Source organism: Myxocyprinus asiaticus, chromosome 47 (genome assembly GCF_019703515.2).
Source record: "Myxocyprinus asiaticus isolate MX2 ecotype Aquarium Trade chromosome 47, UBuf_Myxa_2, whole genome shotgun sequence".
Lineage (NCBI taxonomy): Eukaryota > Metazoa > Chordata > Actinopteri > Cypriniformes > Catostomidae > Myxocyprinus > Myxocyprinus asiaticus.
The window spans coordinates 18914413-18930466 of record NC_059390.1 but is presented as its reverse complement, the minus strand read 5'-3'; the positions used below and the strand labels follow the sequence as shown (position 1 = coordinate 18930466).

Below are 16054 nucleotides of genomic sequence, written 5' to 3'. Positions count from 1 at the left end.
AAAAGAAGAAACTTAGAAGCTATTTCTGGAAGACTTATAAGGACATCTGCACAAGATAAAAAAGAAATACACTGTTTCAGTACTAAGAAAAAGCTTGGCTGTGTCAGCCACACTGTTAACGCTTACTGTAGTTTATAGGGTAAATAACTGTAAAATGACCAGTAAATTACTATACTATAATAATACAGTATTTAACTGTAACATGCATTGCATCATGGGTTATTTCTGTGACGTCACTCATTAATAAAAGTAAATAATTTTTTTTCTAATTAACACAGTAACAAAATGTAACTAAATACGTGAGAGTTGCGTTTTCGCAATGGTGCGTAACGTTGAGAGCAGTTCAGCCTTTTAAAATGCGTCTTGTGACCCACGCGTTCACGACTGCGTTGTGCTCCATCTTGCTGTTTTGGGCACAAGAATGCGTCTTGTGTGAACAGTCACACAGTTAAAGGAGATTTTGGGAAGTATTGGATGTGATGACTTCATGGCTTTAATATTAACACTGATCATATATTATTTTCTTTCAGTTTTCACTTGATCCTTGTGGCCCTGCACTGCCTAAGGATGACTTCTCCTTCAATCTGTATGCATTTTTTGTCCTTTTTACCTTTTTAATTGCTGTATATGTTGTGTAGTCTTGTACTTAATGGAACAGTTCACCCAAAAATTTAAATTCTCTCATCATTTACTCACCCTCATGCTCTCCCAGATGTGTATTACTTTCTTTCTTCTGTAAAACACAAATAAATTTTTTTTTAGAAAAACAGTTCAGCTCTGTAGGTCCATACAATTCAAGTGAATGGTGTCCAGAACTTTGAAGGTCCAAAAAGTACATAAAGGCAGCATAAAAGTAATCCAGATGACTCCAGTGGTTAAATCCATGTCTTCAGAAATGATAAGATAGGTGTGGGTGATTAATATTGAAGTCCTTTTTCTACTGTAAATCTCCACTTTCACTTCCACATTATTCTTTTTTTTTTTTTTTTTTTTTTTGGCAAAAGCATTCTTCGTGCATATCATCACCTACAGTTTGTGGCTGGGCAAAGGTGGAAATTTATAGAAAAAAAAAGGACTTAAATATTGATCTGTTTCTCACCCACACCTATGATATCACTTCTGAAGACCTGAATTTAACCACTGGAGCATTATGTGCTTTTTGGAGATTCAGACATATGGTCACCATTCACTTGCATTGTATGGACCTACAGAGCTGAGATATTTTTCTAAAAATCTTTGTTTGTGTTCAGCAGAAGAAAAAGTCATTCAAATCTGGGATGGCATGAGGGTGAGTAAATGATGAGAGAATTTTCATTTTTGGGTGAACTTTCCCTTTAATGTTTTACTATATAGAATGAATGTATGTCATGATCCAGTTCCCCATTCTTGTCATGCTCCATTAAGATTTTTTTTTTTAAATAAACAAATGTGCTTTCTTTATTATAAATAATAAATTGTATATAATAATAATAATAATAATAATAATAATAAAATAGTTTTAAAAGTATGGGATATTTACAGTTAGTTACTGTGCAATTTATATTTTTACAGTAATATTCCTCAGCTACCAATTACAGTAATCAGTAAATTACTGTACACAGCAATTGCAGTAGCTTACCGTTATCAGGTTTTTACAGTAACTAGCTGGCAACAGTGTTGCCAGTATGTTACTGTAGAAGAAGCACGGTAAGGTCTAACAGTGCAGTATTACAGTAAAATAGAGCTTTGTGACAACACATGATCCTATGCCAATACAAACACATTACCAAAACACAGTGCAAACACATGGCAGCAATAAACACATGGTACAAACAATGTTTTGCAGAATGCCACAGAGTTCCACAGGAATGCATGGAGAGAAATATGGGCAATCTGCCTTTAATGACTCAATTGAAAACAGCAACAAGTGTCTCCACAAGTTACTCATCTGGTGAGGCTTTTGTAATATATTTTTTAACTCATTCTTTCATGTAGATTGTACTTCATGTAGATTGGATGGTTCACCCAAAAATAAAAAAAAGTCTCATTTACTCATGCCATCCCAGATGTGTATGACTTTTTTTCTTCTGCTGAACACAAATGATTATTTTTAGAAGAATATTTCAGCTCTGTAAGTCCTCACAATGCAAGTGAATGGGTGCCAAATTTTGAAGCTCCAAAATCCACATAAAGGGAGCATAAAAGTAATCCATATGACTCCAGTGGTTAAATCTATGTGTTCAGACACTATATGATAGGTGTGGGTGAGAAACAGATCAATATTTAAGTCATTTTTTATCATAAATTCTCCTCCCTGCCCAATAGGGGGCGGTATGCATGAAGGATGTGAACCAAAAACAGAAGAAGAAGAATGTGAAAGTGAAGTGGAAACTGACTGTGCAGGGAGAATTTATAGTAAAAAAGGACTTAAATATTGATCCGTTTCTCATCCACACCTATCATATTGCTTCAGAAGACATGGATTTAACCACCAGAGTCGTCTGGAGTTATTTTATGTTGCCCGTATGTGGATTTTAGAGCTTCAACATTTTGGCACCCATTCACTTGCACTGTATGGACCTACAGAGCTGAAATATTCTTCTAAAAATCTTTGTTTGTGTTCAGCAGAACAAAGAAAGTCATACACATCTGGGATGGCATGAGGGTGAGTAAATGAGAGAATTTTAATTTTTGGGTGAACTAACTCTTTAAGGTTAAGATAATAAAAACAGAATTTATACTGAGTCACAGCACTGTTTTAAGAGATGAGTGAGCAGTCCTGTTCCACTACATTTCTCCTGCATAGATGTTGAGTGCGCAATTATGCAATACACTGCTGCCCCACCCTCATACACTCTCTCTTTCTCTCTGCTCTTATATTAATGCCCAAGTTGTCGCACTTTAATGCAGTTCTCAGATTTCCTCTCTCTCAGTTCGGATCCTTTCTGCATTTGATACAATGAAACTGGTATATGTGTACTGTTCTCTGCTGATAGCAGCCAGACAGGCTGTAGAGGCTTTTGGCAGTGGCCCGTCTGGGGTTCTGGAGAAGGAGTCTGGAGTTTCCAGCTGTTCCCAGGTGAGACTGAAGCCATCAGGGCAGTGTAAAGATGAGGAAGAGTGTCCGTACCAGCTCACACTGCCACCGCTGACCATCCAGCTTCCCAAACAATTCCGACTACTTGAGAAGACCATGAAGGAACTGCAGAGCTTGAAGGAGACAGTAAACAGATTGAAGAGCTCCTGTCTGGAGTGCAACTCACAGAAAGTGGACCTTAACTTGCAGAAGGACAGTGGAGATCCCCCGGCTGGGAGCACAGAGCACAGTAGAGGGGACACTAGCACAAGAGTCTACTGGAATGGGAATGACAGCAATAATAACATTGTACAGGATATGCAGGTGAAGATGAACCGAATGTCTAACAGCCTGAAGAACGCACGGGTGCAGATTAACTCCCTTCAGGGTCGTCTGGAGGAGCTTAACCTTCTCAATTTGCAGAACGTGGAGGATATAGTTGACAGAAAAGTTGAGAACATCACCGGGATGGTCAACAAAATCGGCAGCACCTGCACTTCACAATGTGCAGTTCAGCATCAACTTCAGCGTAAGCACTGATTTATGTACTACATTTACATAATTTCAGACAGAATGGGGAGTATCTGATTGCCTTTTTTTCAACCCTCCAAACTATAGCCTCTGTAACCATATGTTATATCAGCATCTAAATTCCAAGGAATATTCTGACTTCATTACAAGTTAAACTCAACAACAGCATTTGGGACATAATGTTAAATACCACAAAAATGTATTTCGATTTATCATATAATCTGGGTTACATTGAGGCACTTACAATGGAAGTCAATGGGACCAGTCAATAAACATTGAACTACTCACTGTTTCTAATGTATACAAGACATAAACATTACTTGTGTTAACATGATTTTATGTCAACAAACCCTAAAACCCCAAAATGACTGTAAAAAGTAACATTTTCTTTTTTTACATTTTTTTTTTTTTAAAGAAAATAATTTGTTGTGGTAATCAACATTATGATGCAAATGCTGTTGATTGAGCTTAACTTTTATTGAACAAAGAATATTCCTTTAACTGAACAAATTCAGGACATGCAGAACAGGGGTAAGTGTAAATCAGAGAATCATTAAGATGATTTATGAACAAGAACCTCACGGAATGCTTTCAGGTCACATAAGTTGGCTCATAAAACAGCGATAAATGTATTATAATTTCTTCTAATAAAAAGAAAGTTGCCTGCCAGAAGATAGGCTGCTAGACACACCTGGAATAATTTTGCAAATTCCCAAAGAAATACTATGTATGTTATGAAATAAATGTTTCACAAAATCAGATGTGGAATGCAAACTAATTATGGCAATGTTTGCATTTCAAAACTAAACACATGCTTTGGGTATGAGCCATGTTCACAGAAAATCACATGGTGATTAAATAAATTTAATAAGCCTCACTGAACTGAATTATACATTTTGGGCTAACCTTTTTCCTCTATACTTCTGGAAAACATTTGTACTATTACTATTTCAAAAACTGTCATAATTGAGATATTAAGAGGACAAACAAATACAAATATTTTCAACTAGGGGTGGATAAAAACATACATTTTTAGATTAATTGTGATCTTCATTTGAACGATCCTGATATTGATTCTTAAACTCCCAAGATCAATCTTTTACTTTTAAAGTAACCAGTTTTGGTTGTGTTCATTATTATGTCTGTTCAATGAATATAAATTTTACTGCATAATTTAGGCCCTGTTGTTTATATATTGTTTATATATAATTTGTTCTATATATACAGTGCTTTCACAATGCACCAAGTTAGAAGGTTCCCTGTGTAATTATCAGCGTTTATTTTATACTTTATATAAGAAAAATGGACATTGCAATTGAAATATACCCAAACGAATCACAATGGAATCAAATCATATCGTAAGCGGAATCAAATTGAGATCTTGTGAATTGGAATCTTATCAAATTGGGAAATCTGTATTGATACCCAGCCCTATTTTCCATAATTAAAAAGCATAAAAAATCCAAATAGTCCAAGACTAATCTGACTAGAGCTCTATAAAATTCCAAAAATTCTACTTTATTTCTACTCTTTTCTCTGTCCATTCTGTCACCTAATCTGTGTGGGGCCAACATTTATAGATTTGTAATCATACATTCTACCATTCGGACAAGTCACACACTAAAGTGCCTGATTCAGGAATTTAATGGTAACAGCATTTTTAATTCTTATCATCAGTCTATTGTATCTCCCTCACCACAGACATCACAAACATGACTCCCAGAGACTGCTCTGACATCAGTTTGCTGGAGCAGAGGACAAACGGAGTGTACCTGGTGACCCCTGACCCCAGGAACGGCAGCTTTCCAGTGTACTGCGACATGGAGTCATTTGGTGGTGGATGGACGGTCGTGCAGCGGCGAATCAACGGCAACGTGAGCTTCAACCGCACCTGGGCCGAATACAAGAAGGGCTTTGGTGACCTGGATAGGGAATTCTGGCTGGGCAATGACAAAATCCACCTGCTCACCAAAGCCAAAGACATGGTTCTTCGCATTGAGCTTGAAGACTTTGAGGGCACACGTGGGTATGCCAAGTATGAACAGTTCTACGTGTCAAATGAGTTTCTCCGTTATCGACTGTCGGTGAGCGGATACACAGGGACGGCTGGGAATGCTCTGCAGTTTAGCAAACACTTCAACCATGATCAGAAGTTCTTCTCCACACCAGACAAAGACAACGACATGTACCCCTCAGGCAATTGTGGGGCGTACTACGGATCGGGCTGGTGGTTTGATGCCTGCATGTCAGCAAATCTCAATGGCAAATACTACAAAACAAAGTACAAGGGGAAGAGGGATGGGATCTTTTGGGGCACATGGCACAACCAGACTACAGAGTACTATCCGACGAACTATAGACAGGCATTTAAAAATGTCAAAATGATGATAAGGCCAAAGAATTATGCCCCCTAAGCCAACTGATGAATTAATGCAAAGAACAATTATTTTTGGTACTGTTACACACCTTCCAACATGGAAAATGTATTACAGTTTAGCATGATGATGCAATGCCATAAAACCTAAAGAAAACATAAAAATGACAATTTAAACAACTTTACTACTCAAATAATACATGAGTTTTAACAAAAGAATTAATGTAAGTGCTTTTATAAAATTATTCTTTAAACCCTCCAAAAATGGGCCCCATTCATTTCTGCTGTTAGTGCCTCACTGTAATCTCGATTTTTGCCTTTTATTTTTTAAGGAGGGATGATTTGAAATGAATGTTTGTGGTAATCTATATTATGCCACAAAGTCTGTCGAATGAGCTTAACTTGTATTGAACCCAGTAAATTCCTTTAACAAAACTGCAATCAAAGAAAAAGAAAAAAACTCTTTATTACAAGCATATTTGGTCTGTTTCACAAACAAAGCAAATGGATGTACAATCCAGCTTCTACTAAGAAGTTACAGAATCAGGACATTGTTTAATGGTTTTCATTCTTTTTTCATGTGTATGCTACTGCCATCTTGTGTTCAATTGTTTACTATAACAGCCTTTAAAGACCCTGTGAAATCAAAATGAAAGTTTTGCTGCTTTTAGTCCATATCTATTAGCTTTAGGGTCATCTATATGCCAGTGTACTTCTAAAGGTTGACAAAATTCATTTTCAGAAGATATAAGCATTTAAATTCTGCAGTCTCACTCTTCCGGCTAGAAAGACACAGTCAAATCATGATGTCAAACTGAACTAAAGAAACTTTGTCCAATTAAATGCGTTCTAGAATGAGAAGGCACCGGCCCCATTGATCTGCTCACCACACATGGCTGTGTTCTCACCTGCGCTGATGGTTCCTTCACAGGGTACTTCAAAGAGAGCAAAATCCATGTTGTGGGGTCTTTCCAAACAGAATTTCCAATAATAATCACTGTATAAGTGAGTTGTGATTGACCGTTATCACCTTTCAGCGCCATGAAGCCCTCAGAGTGGACGGTAATTGTCTTTGAAGGGAATAGGGCATATGGACTATCACCTCTAATTGGAACACATTTGCGGGAGTTAGACGCGAAGAAAGTGTCTGAAATTTATATGTAATGCAGACGTTTTTCAGAGGTTTCTTGGAATGTACATCATGAGTACGTTTTATTTGCTCTTTCTGTTTAGTGTAGTGTGACTCAAAACATTGATATGTTGTAATGTTTTATTCACTTGTTTCTGATTGATCTTCATGACTTGCAGAACAGCTCCTGCCTCGTCATTAGTGAAGTCCGCGATGCACTGTTTTAGTTTGTAACGGGGTCCGTTTGATCACTGTTCGGATCTCAAGTCTGTGGAAAAGCGTCCGAACTAGGTTCAGATCACTCCGTTTCTGTACAGTTTCACTCTAACAACAGCACGGTGGACAGAGGAATGTGTGTGTGTGTGTGTGTGTGTATGACTGTGCATATTGGCTATTTTAAAAAATGGCACGAGCCGTTCAACAAGTCCCACCCCAACTTCATGTTTCAGTAGGAAATATGTCAACAGTGTAAAGTAAGCTGTTCTTTTCAAGACACTTCACGGAGACTTTAAGAAAACAATAAAGATGTAAGGTTCAACTAGAAAATGTACAGTATTTATTTTTGAAAGAATGGAAATAATTTTGAAATACTTTTTTAAAGTATTGCTGTTTGACTATAGGCATGACCTTACTTAATGTTAGAAATAGCAGCAACAGCTTTGGCATTCTTCCTTTTCTGAAATTTATTTAGTGAACACAGTGTTTTTAATCATTCTTATATTTTAAGAAACTGTTTGTATATTGGTGCATTTCTATCAGACATCTTAATTTGTGTTTTTAAAGGTACATTAATCTTTTGTATTAATATAATAAAAATGTGACAAAACTTTAAGAGTTTGTGCCCACTGTCTTTAATTTAGAGCTTTCTATCAAGTTGAAGACTTGAGAAAAGAGTTTTTACCTGGTCTAAGCACAGCCGGGCTTCCTCCCCTTTTTCTCCCCAATTTGGAATGCCCAATTCATAATGCGCTCTAGGTCCTCATGGTGGCGTAGTAACTCACCTCAATCCAGGTGATGGAGGACGAATCTCAGTTGCCTCCGCGTCTGAGACCGTCAATCCACGAATCTTATCACATGGCTTGTTGAGCACGTTACCATGGAGACATAGCGCGTGTGGAGGCTTCACGCTATTCTCCGCAGCATCCACACACAACTCATCACGCGCCCCACCGAGAGTGAGAACCACATTATAGTGACCACGAGGAGGTTACCCCATGTGACTGTACCCTCCCTAACAACCGGGCCAATTTGGTTGCTTAGGAGACCTGGCTGGGGTGGTAGCGGGTTGGGTTTATTGATGTGACAGTGGGCTGTTCATGCTGAGAATCAGCCTCTTGCAGAAATGGGTGTGGCCTTCTCACTGGAGAAGTGCTTGGACCCTCTGATTGACTCATGAGCTACACACACACACATACACATTTAAATACTTTAAATCATTCAAAAGATAATAAATCAAGTGTTTATGGCCCACAATGAGCTAAATACCAGCTCCAAAAGAACTCATAAGAAGACAATGTCTTATATTTATTGAAACAAACACTGAATGAATAAATAAAGTCTATTGAGATAAAAACTATTGAACTAATCGTAACTTGGGGCAGGTTTCATTGCATCTGTAAAAAAATTTTACCTCCCCATAATAATTTAGACCATATATAATAGAGGAATATTTGTCACACGTTTTTGTCTCTAAAGACGACACTTATCACGTCTGAACATAACGCTAAAGCAATGGAGGGCGCCAAGAGCGATTCAGGTGGTTATCAAAATCTTGTAAATAAAAGTATTATTTACCCAAATGCGAATTACCTTACCTTGCCTTACCGCGAATTTCAAATAAGTTACCAATGAAGATGCCGTCTTCAAATGTTATTTTGGTGTTTTAAGTTTTAACCTTCAAGTCTTCAAATCTGTGAAATTTAACCAAAGTATCTCTAGCAAGTAAGTCCACTGGCGGGCATCTTTGGAATGCTCTCAGGAGGTTATTTCCAGTCATGCCAGTGCAGCTCCTATCTACTTGAATGGAGAACGACCACAATCTCAAAAACGGTTGGTCAAGATTACGATCAAAGCACATATTTCAAATCAGCAATAAAATATGACAATACTGGTATCATTAATTGTGACTCTTTACCTCATATTTTGCTAAAATAATAAATAAAAAAAAAACAACAACGCAATTTTTCCGGCTTGTATAGCTAACGCGCATGCACGTTCTAGAATTGATTGACAGGTGATGTCTGTATCTTAAAGGTGATTGGCTCTTTTAACTGTAAGGTGAGACTTCCATTCTACAGCCATTGACCATTGGGTGCCCAGAGCTCCTTGGTTGAGCGTTCCAATTTCACCCATTCGTTTTAATAGAAGTGGCCCGTCTCTGCTAAATATTCTCTGGTTTCACTCACTCTCTGTTGTGGTGCGCGAGCGACGCGATTTACATTGCAACGCCAGGGGGAGCCAATGCGCACTCCCTTCGCTAAGCTAATTTGATTGAAAACTGTAGAGACTGAGCTAAGTAGTCGCTGCTGTGAATCAGAACTGAGGCAAATGATTATCACAGTCACTTGGAATGAGTGCAAGTGAAAAGAACATCTCATAACGTCTTATAACACACTCACTTTGATGCTAGTGTATTTACTACTGCTTTTACTAAGACCCAAACCAATACATAAATGTCAGTTACAGAAAATCAACTCCTGTGTTCACTTCCACTGAATTTCTTTATACAAACTATTCTAACCCCTAAAACTTGAACCAGGCCTCTGCAAATAGTAGAGCAAATTTGGGGCAGGTTTTATTGCAGCTGTAGACAATACTCCCCATTTAAGCCCATGTATAGGCCTACTGGAGCAACCTTTTTTCAACCCTTCCCGAATAACACGCCACAAATCATGGCCTAACAAAATGCGTTGGAGGTTATCCAAAGACATTCAGGTGCGTTATAATTATAGTTTTTATATCCCGTTCCCTATGTACCAATTTAAACCTGATTCTTTCAGATAATTTCAGAATTTTCTGACTGAAAACATGTTGCATTGTGTTTGTGCAACAATTTAAAAAAAAATATTTTAGTTTTATGTTTCTAGTGTAATACCAGGAGACGCCCAAAACAATAATTCTATTAAAGAAATTGGCCTTTGAAATTGAAATCTCTTTAGCTTTTCGTTTTTTTTATTTTTTATTATTATTTTATATACATTATATATATATATATATATATATATATATATATATATATATATATATATATATATATATATATATATATATACTCACTGACCACTTTATTAGGTACATCTGTACACCTGTTTATCATGCGAAAATCTAATCAGCCAATCATTTGGCAGCAGTGCAATGCATAAAATCATGCGGATACAGGTCAGGAGCTTCAGTAATGTTCACATCAACCATCAGAATGGGGAAAAAATGTGATCTCAGTGATTTCGACCATGGCATGATTGTTGGTGCCAGAGAGGCTGGTTTGAATATGCTGATCTCCTGGGATTTTCACACACAACAGTCTCTAGCGTTTACTCAGAATGGTGCCAAAAACAAAAAAAAACATCCAGCGAGCAGCAGTTCTGCAGATGGAAACGCCTTGTTGATGAAAGAGGTCAATGGAGAATGGCCAGACTGATTGAACTGACAGAAAGACTACGGTAACTCAGATAACCACTCTGTACAATTGTAGTGAGCAGAATAGCATTTCAAAATGCACAACACGTCAAACCTTGAGTCGAATGGGCTACAAAAGCAGAAGACCAAGTTGGGTTCCACTTCTGTCAGCCAAGAACAGAAAGTTGAGGCTGCAGTGGGCACAGACTCACCAAAACTGGATAATTAAAGAGTGGAAAAACATCGCCTGGTCTGATAATTTCTTGATTTCTGCTGAGGTACACAGATGATAGGCCCACTTTTGACAGTAGTTGAACCATCTTGACAAGGCTATAGCTTTTCCAGTAACAAGTGGACAGTCTCTCTTTGTCTGTCTATCTGTCTCGCTCTCTGTCACTCAGTACATGTGGTCTTAGTATATTATGCTTTGTTTAATTTAGTTATTTGGCAGCCTATGAATTTATCTGTCCAATCTTATTTTGCCACCCTGTTAATGTCACCCTAAATGAAATGGCCATTGTTTTTGTTCCAGATGAGCTGTGCTGAATCTATAATAGATGTATAGGAGAATTGCATATCATTTGATAGTTAGTTATTATTACAGACATTTTCTTCCTTTGTATGTCTGCTTAAAGCCAGAACAGTAGAGTAAGTTGGTCAAATTGGACCTGTGTTGATGTAAATATTGATGCAAGAAGGTTTTTTTTTTTGTTGTTGTTGTTTGTTTGTTTGTTTTTTGGTGGGTGGCTCATGTCTGATCTTGCCTAGGGCACCATGTGGGTCATGACCACCGCTCGCTGAGAGAGACTATTCTTCAGCCGTCCTCTGATGCCCGTCACTCTTCACAGAGGCTTGAGCACCAGAGGAGCAGACGCGTGTGAAGACTGGTTGAACATTTTTTTTTCTTTCTCTCTGACGATACATTGTCTTCTTTCCCAAAAAATTTACTTTATTTGGAAAACTCAAAATTGCATTTTGTGATTTTGTATGTTTTGGTGGAAAGTTAACTCAAGCGGAAGGGAATTTAAAATAACATGATTCAGGTAATGCATTTACCCGTTCTGAATACAGTCAAAGTCCCTTTCAAGGCAATTCATTCCATTCTGCAGCCATCTTGTGAACGCTCCCGGCCAACTATTTTCTACAGATACAAGTGCCATAAAAGTGCAGCTCCTATCGACTTGAATGAGCAAAGAATTACATTTCAAATGGTTGGTGAAGATAACAATCAAAGAATGTATTTCAAATCAGCAATAAAATCTGACAGCAACAGTATCATAAATTGCACTTTTGTAACTCAGATCATGCTAAAAATGCTATTTGTCAGGCTGGTCCAGCTAATGCACATTACAGAATTATTGGCTGTGATAACTGGACTTCCTTTTCTATTTCTGCCATATCCACCTTTTTCACCCTGTACGCTGAAGTGTTCTATAACAGACGCCTGTTTCCAGTCTCCAGTGTTTGCACTCGTGTTAGCTTATATTCTTATCATATAATGTGATGTTTAGCGTATTAACTGTGTAAAAATGCCCAAAGCATGTTGCTCCACAGTGCTGATACTTTAGAGAGTGTATGACCGTTTTTTGACAGTGCCAAGTTTTTTTGTGTGATTTAACAGTGTTTATTGATTCTTAAGATATTACTGTGGAGATGGGGGTGTGGTCGAGTGACGTTCTGTGGAGAGCGAGGCTGGGAGAGGAAGAGCGGTAAGGATTGACACCTGTGGGAAATTATATCTAACAGCTGTTTTGTGTTGTAGTGAGAGCTGGAGAGGGATATAATGGCAGTCCAGACAACCGGAGGAGAGAGCAACGCACGAAGTCGTATTGTGTGTGTTTGGAATGTTCTGTTGAAAAGCATTATTTTGTGTGTGTTACCCTGAAAAGTGTTGTAAATAAAAGACTCACGTGGACTGTTTACCTGGCCCCCGCTTCCTCCTTCAGGGGTTTCAGCACCACTGTGATATATCCCTTGCTTAGTCATCTCCAAACTGAAAATTTGGAGAAATAATTAATAACTCTATGGAGGGTAGGCATAGATCTTCTAGATTCGGAGACAAATAATAATATATCATCTGTGTAGAGTAGAAGTTTATGCACCACACCTCCTGCAACAACACCAGGAAAATCATCTTTTCTCACTGCGGCTGCTAATGGTTCCAGGGCAAGACAGAACAATAAAGGGAAGGGAGGACAGCCTTGCCAGGTTCCCCTACCAAGAGAAAAATAATCTGAAATGAATCCAGTAGTTTGCACTGCCACTATCGGTTGTTCATAAATAACTTAATCCATCCAATAAATGTTTCCCCAAACCCGTAAATTTCCAAAATCTTAAAAAGATAGTCCCATTCCACCCTATCAAATGACTTCTCGGTGTGAAGTGAGATGGCAGCGATCGGGGTCTGATCATTCGCTATTGACCACATAATATTTATAAAACTTCTATTATTATCAGTACTACGTCCACGAATAAACCCCACTTACATCATTAAGAGATGTAATTACTCTGTTTAAATGATTAGCTAAAATTTTAGACAATATTTTAACATCTAGCTGGATCAGCAAAATTGGACGATAACTTTTACATTAATTTGGGTCTTTGAGAATGAGACTGATCAGGGCTTGCGTCATGGTTGGTGGTAGTTCACCTTTCTTTAATGACTCTGTGTTTAAGTGGATCCAGTTCTGTGACATAAGACATTTTTCAAAGTTCAAAGGATTTATTTACAATAAATATGAGCAGCAGTCACTGAGTTGTGGAATCCTCTGTGTAAGACCAGCTGACACGCAGCACAATGGAAAGCATCCACATTCCTGACACACGGGTAGAGATGAAGTATCCTCTGTGGAAGATCCGCTGACACGCAGCAAACTGGAAAGCATCCACACTCCCGTCATGTGGGCAGAGACGAATAATCCTCGGTGAAAGATCCGCTGACACGCAGCAAACTGGAAGGCAGCCACACACCTGACACGCGGACAACCAACAGATCCACGAGACAGAACCAGCTAGGCAGAGAGAGTGAGGTTAGTTCCTTAACAACAAAAAACATTCTAACAAAGATAATGAGAACACAAAGGGCTTAAGAGGGGAGTGAATTAGAGGAGAACAGGTGTTGCTTGGCATGCTAATCAGTGGCATGATCAGTATTGTCTCGGTAACAATCAATGTTCCCATGGAAACACCGATCATGCTTGCCGGCTGCGCCTGCGAGACACGAGGGACAGAAAATAACAAAACACAAAACAAAACGGCAGTCTCACTGGAGCCGTGACAGAATGGTGGAAGAAAACTCTCTCTGTTTTATATATCTGGCAAGCGGTTTCCCTGCCTTGTCCCCCGACTCAAAGTATGTCTGTCTTGCCCTGAATAACCAAAACTCTACCTTCTGTGACAATATAGTTTCATACATATATTTTAGCTGAGTCAGCTCTCTAAGACCATTGGATGACATTCAGCGCTTCAGCTCTGTTTCAGCACTTTAATACTCTTTTCCAATTGCATGAATTCCTGTGCTTTGATCTTAATGAGTGAGGCATATTATATGATCTGCCCCCTAAGGACCGCATTAAGCGCATCCCATACCACGCCCACAGAGGACACTGAGGACCAGCTGGTTTCTACATAAACACTGACTTCTGTCTTTAACATTTGTTGAAATTCAGGGTCTTGTAGAAGGGATGTATTAAAGCGCCATCTATATGATTTTTTTCTGTATATGCGGCAACATCTCTAAACACACCAAAGCATGATCTGAAACTAAAATGTTCCCAATTTAGCAATCAGTGGCAGAAGGAATGATTGACTTAGATATAAAATCTATTCTAGAATAAATCTTATGATCTGATGAAAAAGGTGTAGTCCCTCCCAGATAGATTCAGAAGTCTCCGAATGTCTCTAAGACCAAGATTTTTACACATCCTCTGAAGTGTCAATGTTGCTCTAAAGGGTCTACACACTTTTGCATCACTATGATCAAGGACCGGATCCATTAACAGATTGAAGTCTTCAACCAAATCCAGCTGCTTGTAACTTTACCTCAAGATCTATAAAAAAAGTTCTGATCATCAGCGTTGGGCGCATAAATATTAGCCAAAATAAGATTTTGTCCCTGTATTTCAGCCAAAACAATAATAACTCTTCCTAAATTAGCTTTGATCTGTTTGAGACAGATCAGTCTGATGACTCCCCTGCTCTTACTTGAGCCAGCACTGCAAAACGCATACCCACCCCATGGCTTACCAAGTTTTTCAGCCTCCTGTGAAGAAAGGTGCATTTCTTGAAGGAACACTATATCATTTTTTTTACACTTAAGGAAAGTTACAATCTTCCTCCTTTTTATTGGATGCCCCAGCCCATTAACATTCCATGAGGAGAGAAACATTTTACCTATATTAATGTGTGACATATTAACATCAAATGTGTACCCAAGGCAAAATTATATAGACCACTTTCCAACATCGATGTAACCATCAAATCCTGAACAACCCACAGGGCAGAAAAAAATGTGCTTCAAACCCGCACACAACAGTCCCAACTGGCATCCATCCCCCGGAAATCTGATGGTCCATGCACACTCACGAGATTTTCTGTAACACTATAGCCACCAGATTGCTTAAGTCCGGTGTTTTTTATTTATTTATTTATTTACGTAAAACCATGCCATTAAATTGCACATTAATGTATTACATAAAATATGCCCCAGTAAATAATCACATCGAACCCATAAAATGAACAAATGAACTCAATAAGTCAATAGAAAAAAGTGGGCAGCCAACAGAATAACAAACCCTCTCAGGCTGCATCAGTAAAATGCACAATATGTAGTCTGTATTGTTGACCGAGTGCAAGCGAAATTACCTACTCACACCACTGATTTAATGAAGGCCATAGCTTGTCGTGGGCATGTAAATGTCTTGCGCCCATCCTTGCTGCCGATTCTCAGCTTAGCTGGATAAAGCAGTGCGAAGCTTACCTTCTGTTGGTGCAGCAATTTTTTTACACCCTTTTAATCCGTTTCACTTGAGTTGCTTCTGCAAAGCCCAGAAAAACCATGTTACTGTGGTCCTCCCGGCATAACTTTATTCCTCGCTGCTCACAGAACAAAGTCTCTGTCAGCCGACCACAAGAATCTTGCCAGGATGGATCAAGGTCTGTCACATGCCGTGGGAAACTGACTGTAAACTCTCTGCGTGCGCTCTATCTCTAGCCGACGGCTGCTGTTTCGATCAAATTCGGAATAAGCCTTTCCAAAAACTTCACCATATCCTAACCTTCCTTTTGCTCTGGGATTCCAATGAAACAAACATTATTACGCTTGCTCCGATTTTCCATATCCTCTAGTTTT

At 38.5% G+C, this 16054-nt stretch overlaps 1 protein-coding gene across 1 annotated transcript; it reads left to right on the top strand.

The window, feature by feature from the left end:
* Positions 1-2845: 2845 nt before the first annotated feature.
* LOC127436766 (fibroleukin-like) lies at positions 2846-7921 on the top strand. Its single transcript, XM_051691130.1, has 2 exons — positions 2846-3584; positions 5288-7921. Exons 1-2 carry the CDS (start codon positions 2939-2941, stop codon positions 5998-6000), a joined length of 1359 nt encoding a protein of 452 aa, XP_051547090.1. The 5' UTR covers positions 2846-2938; the 3' UTR covers positions 6001-7921.
* The last annotated feature ends 8133 nt before the right edge of the window (positions 7922-16054 follow it).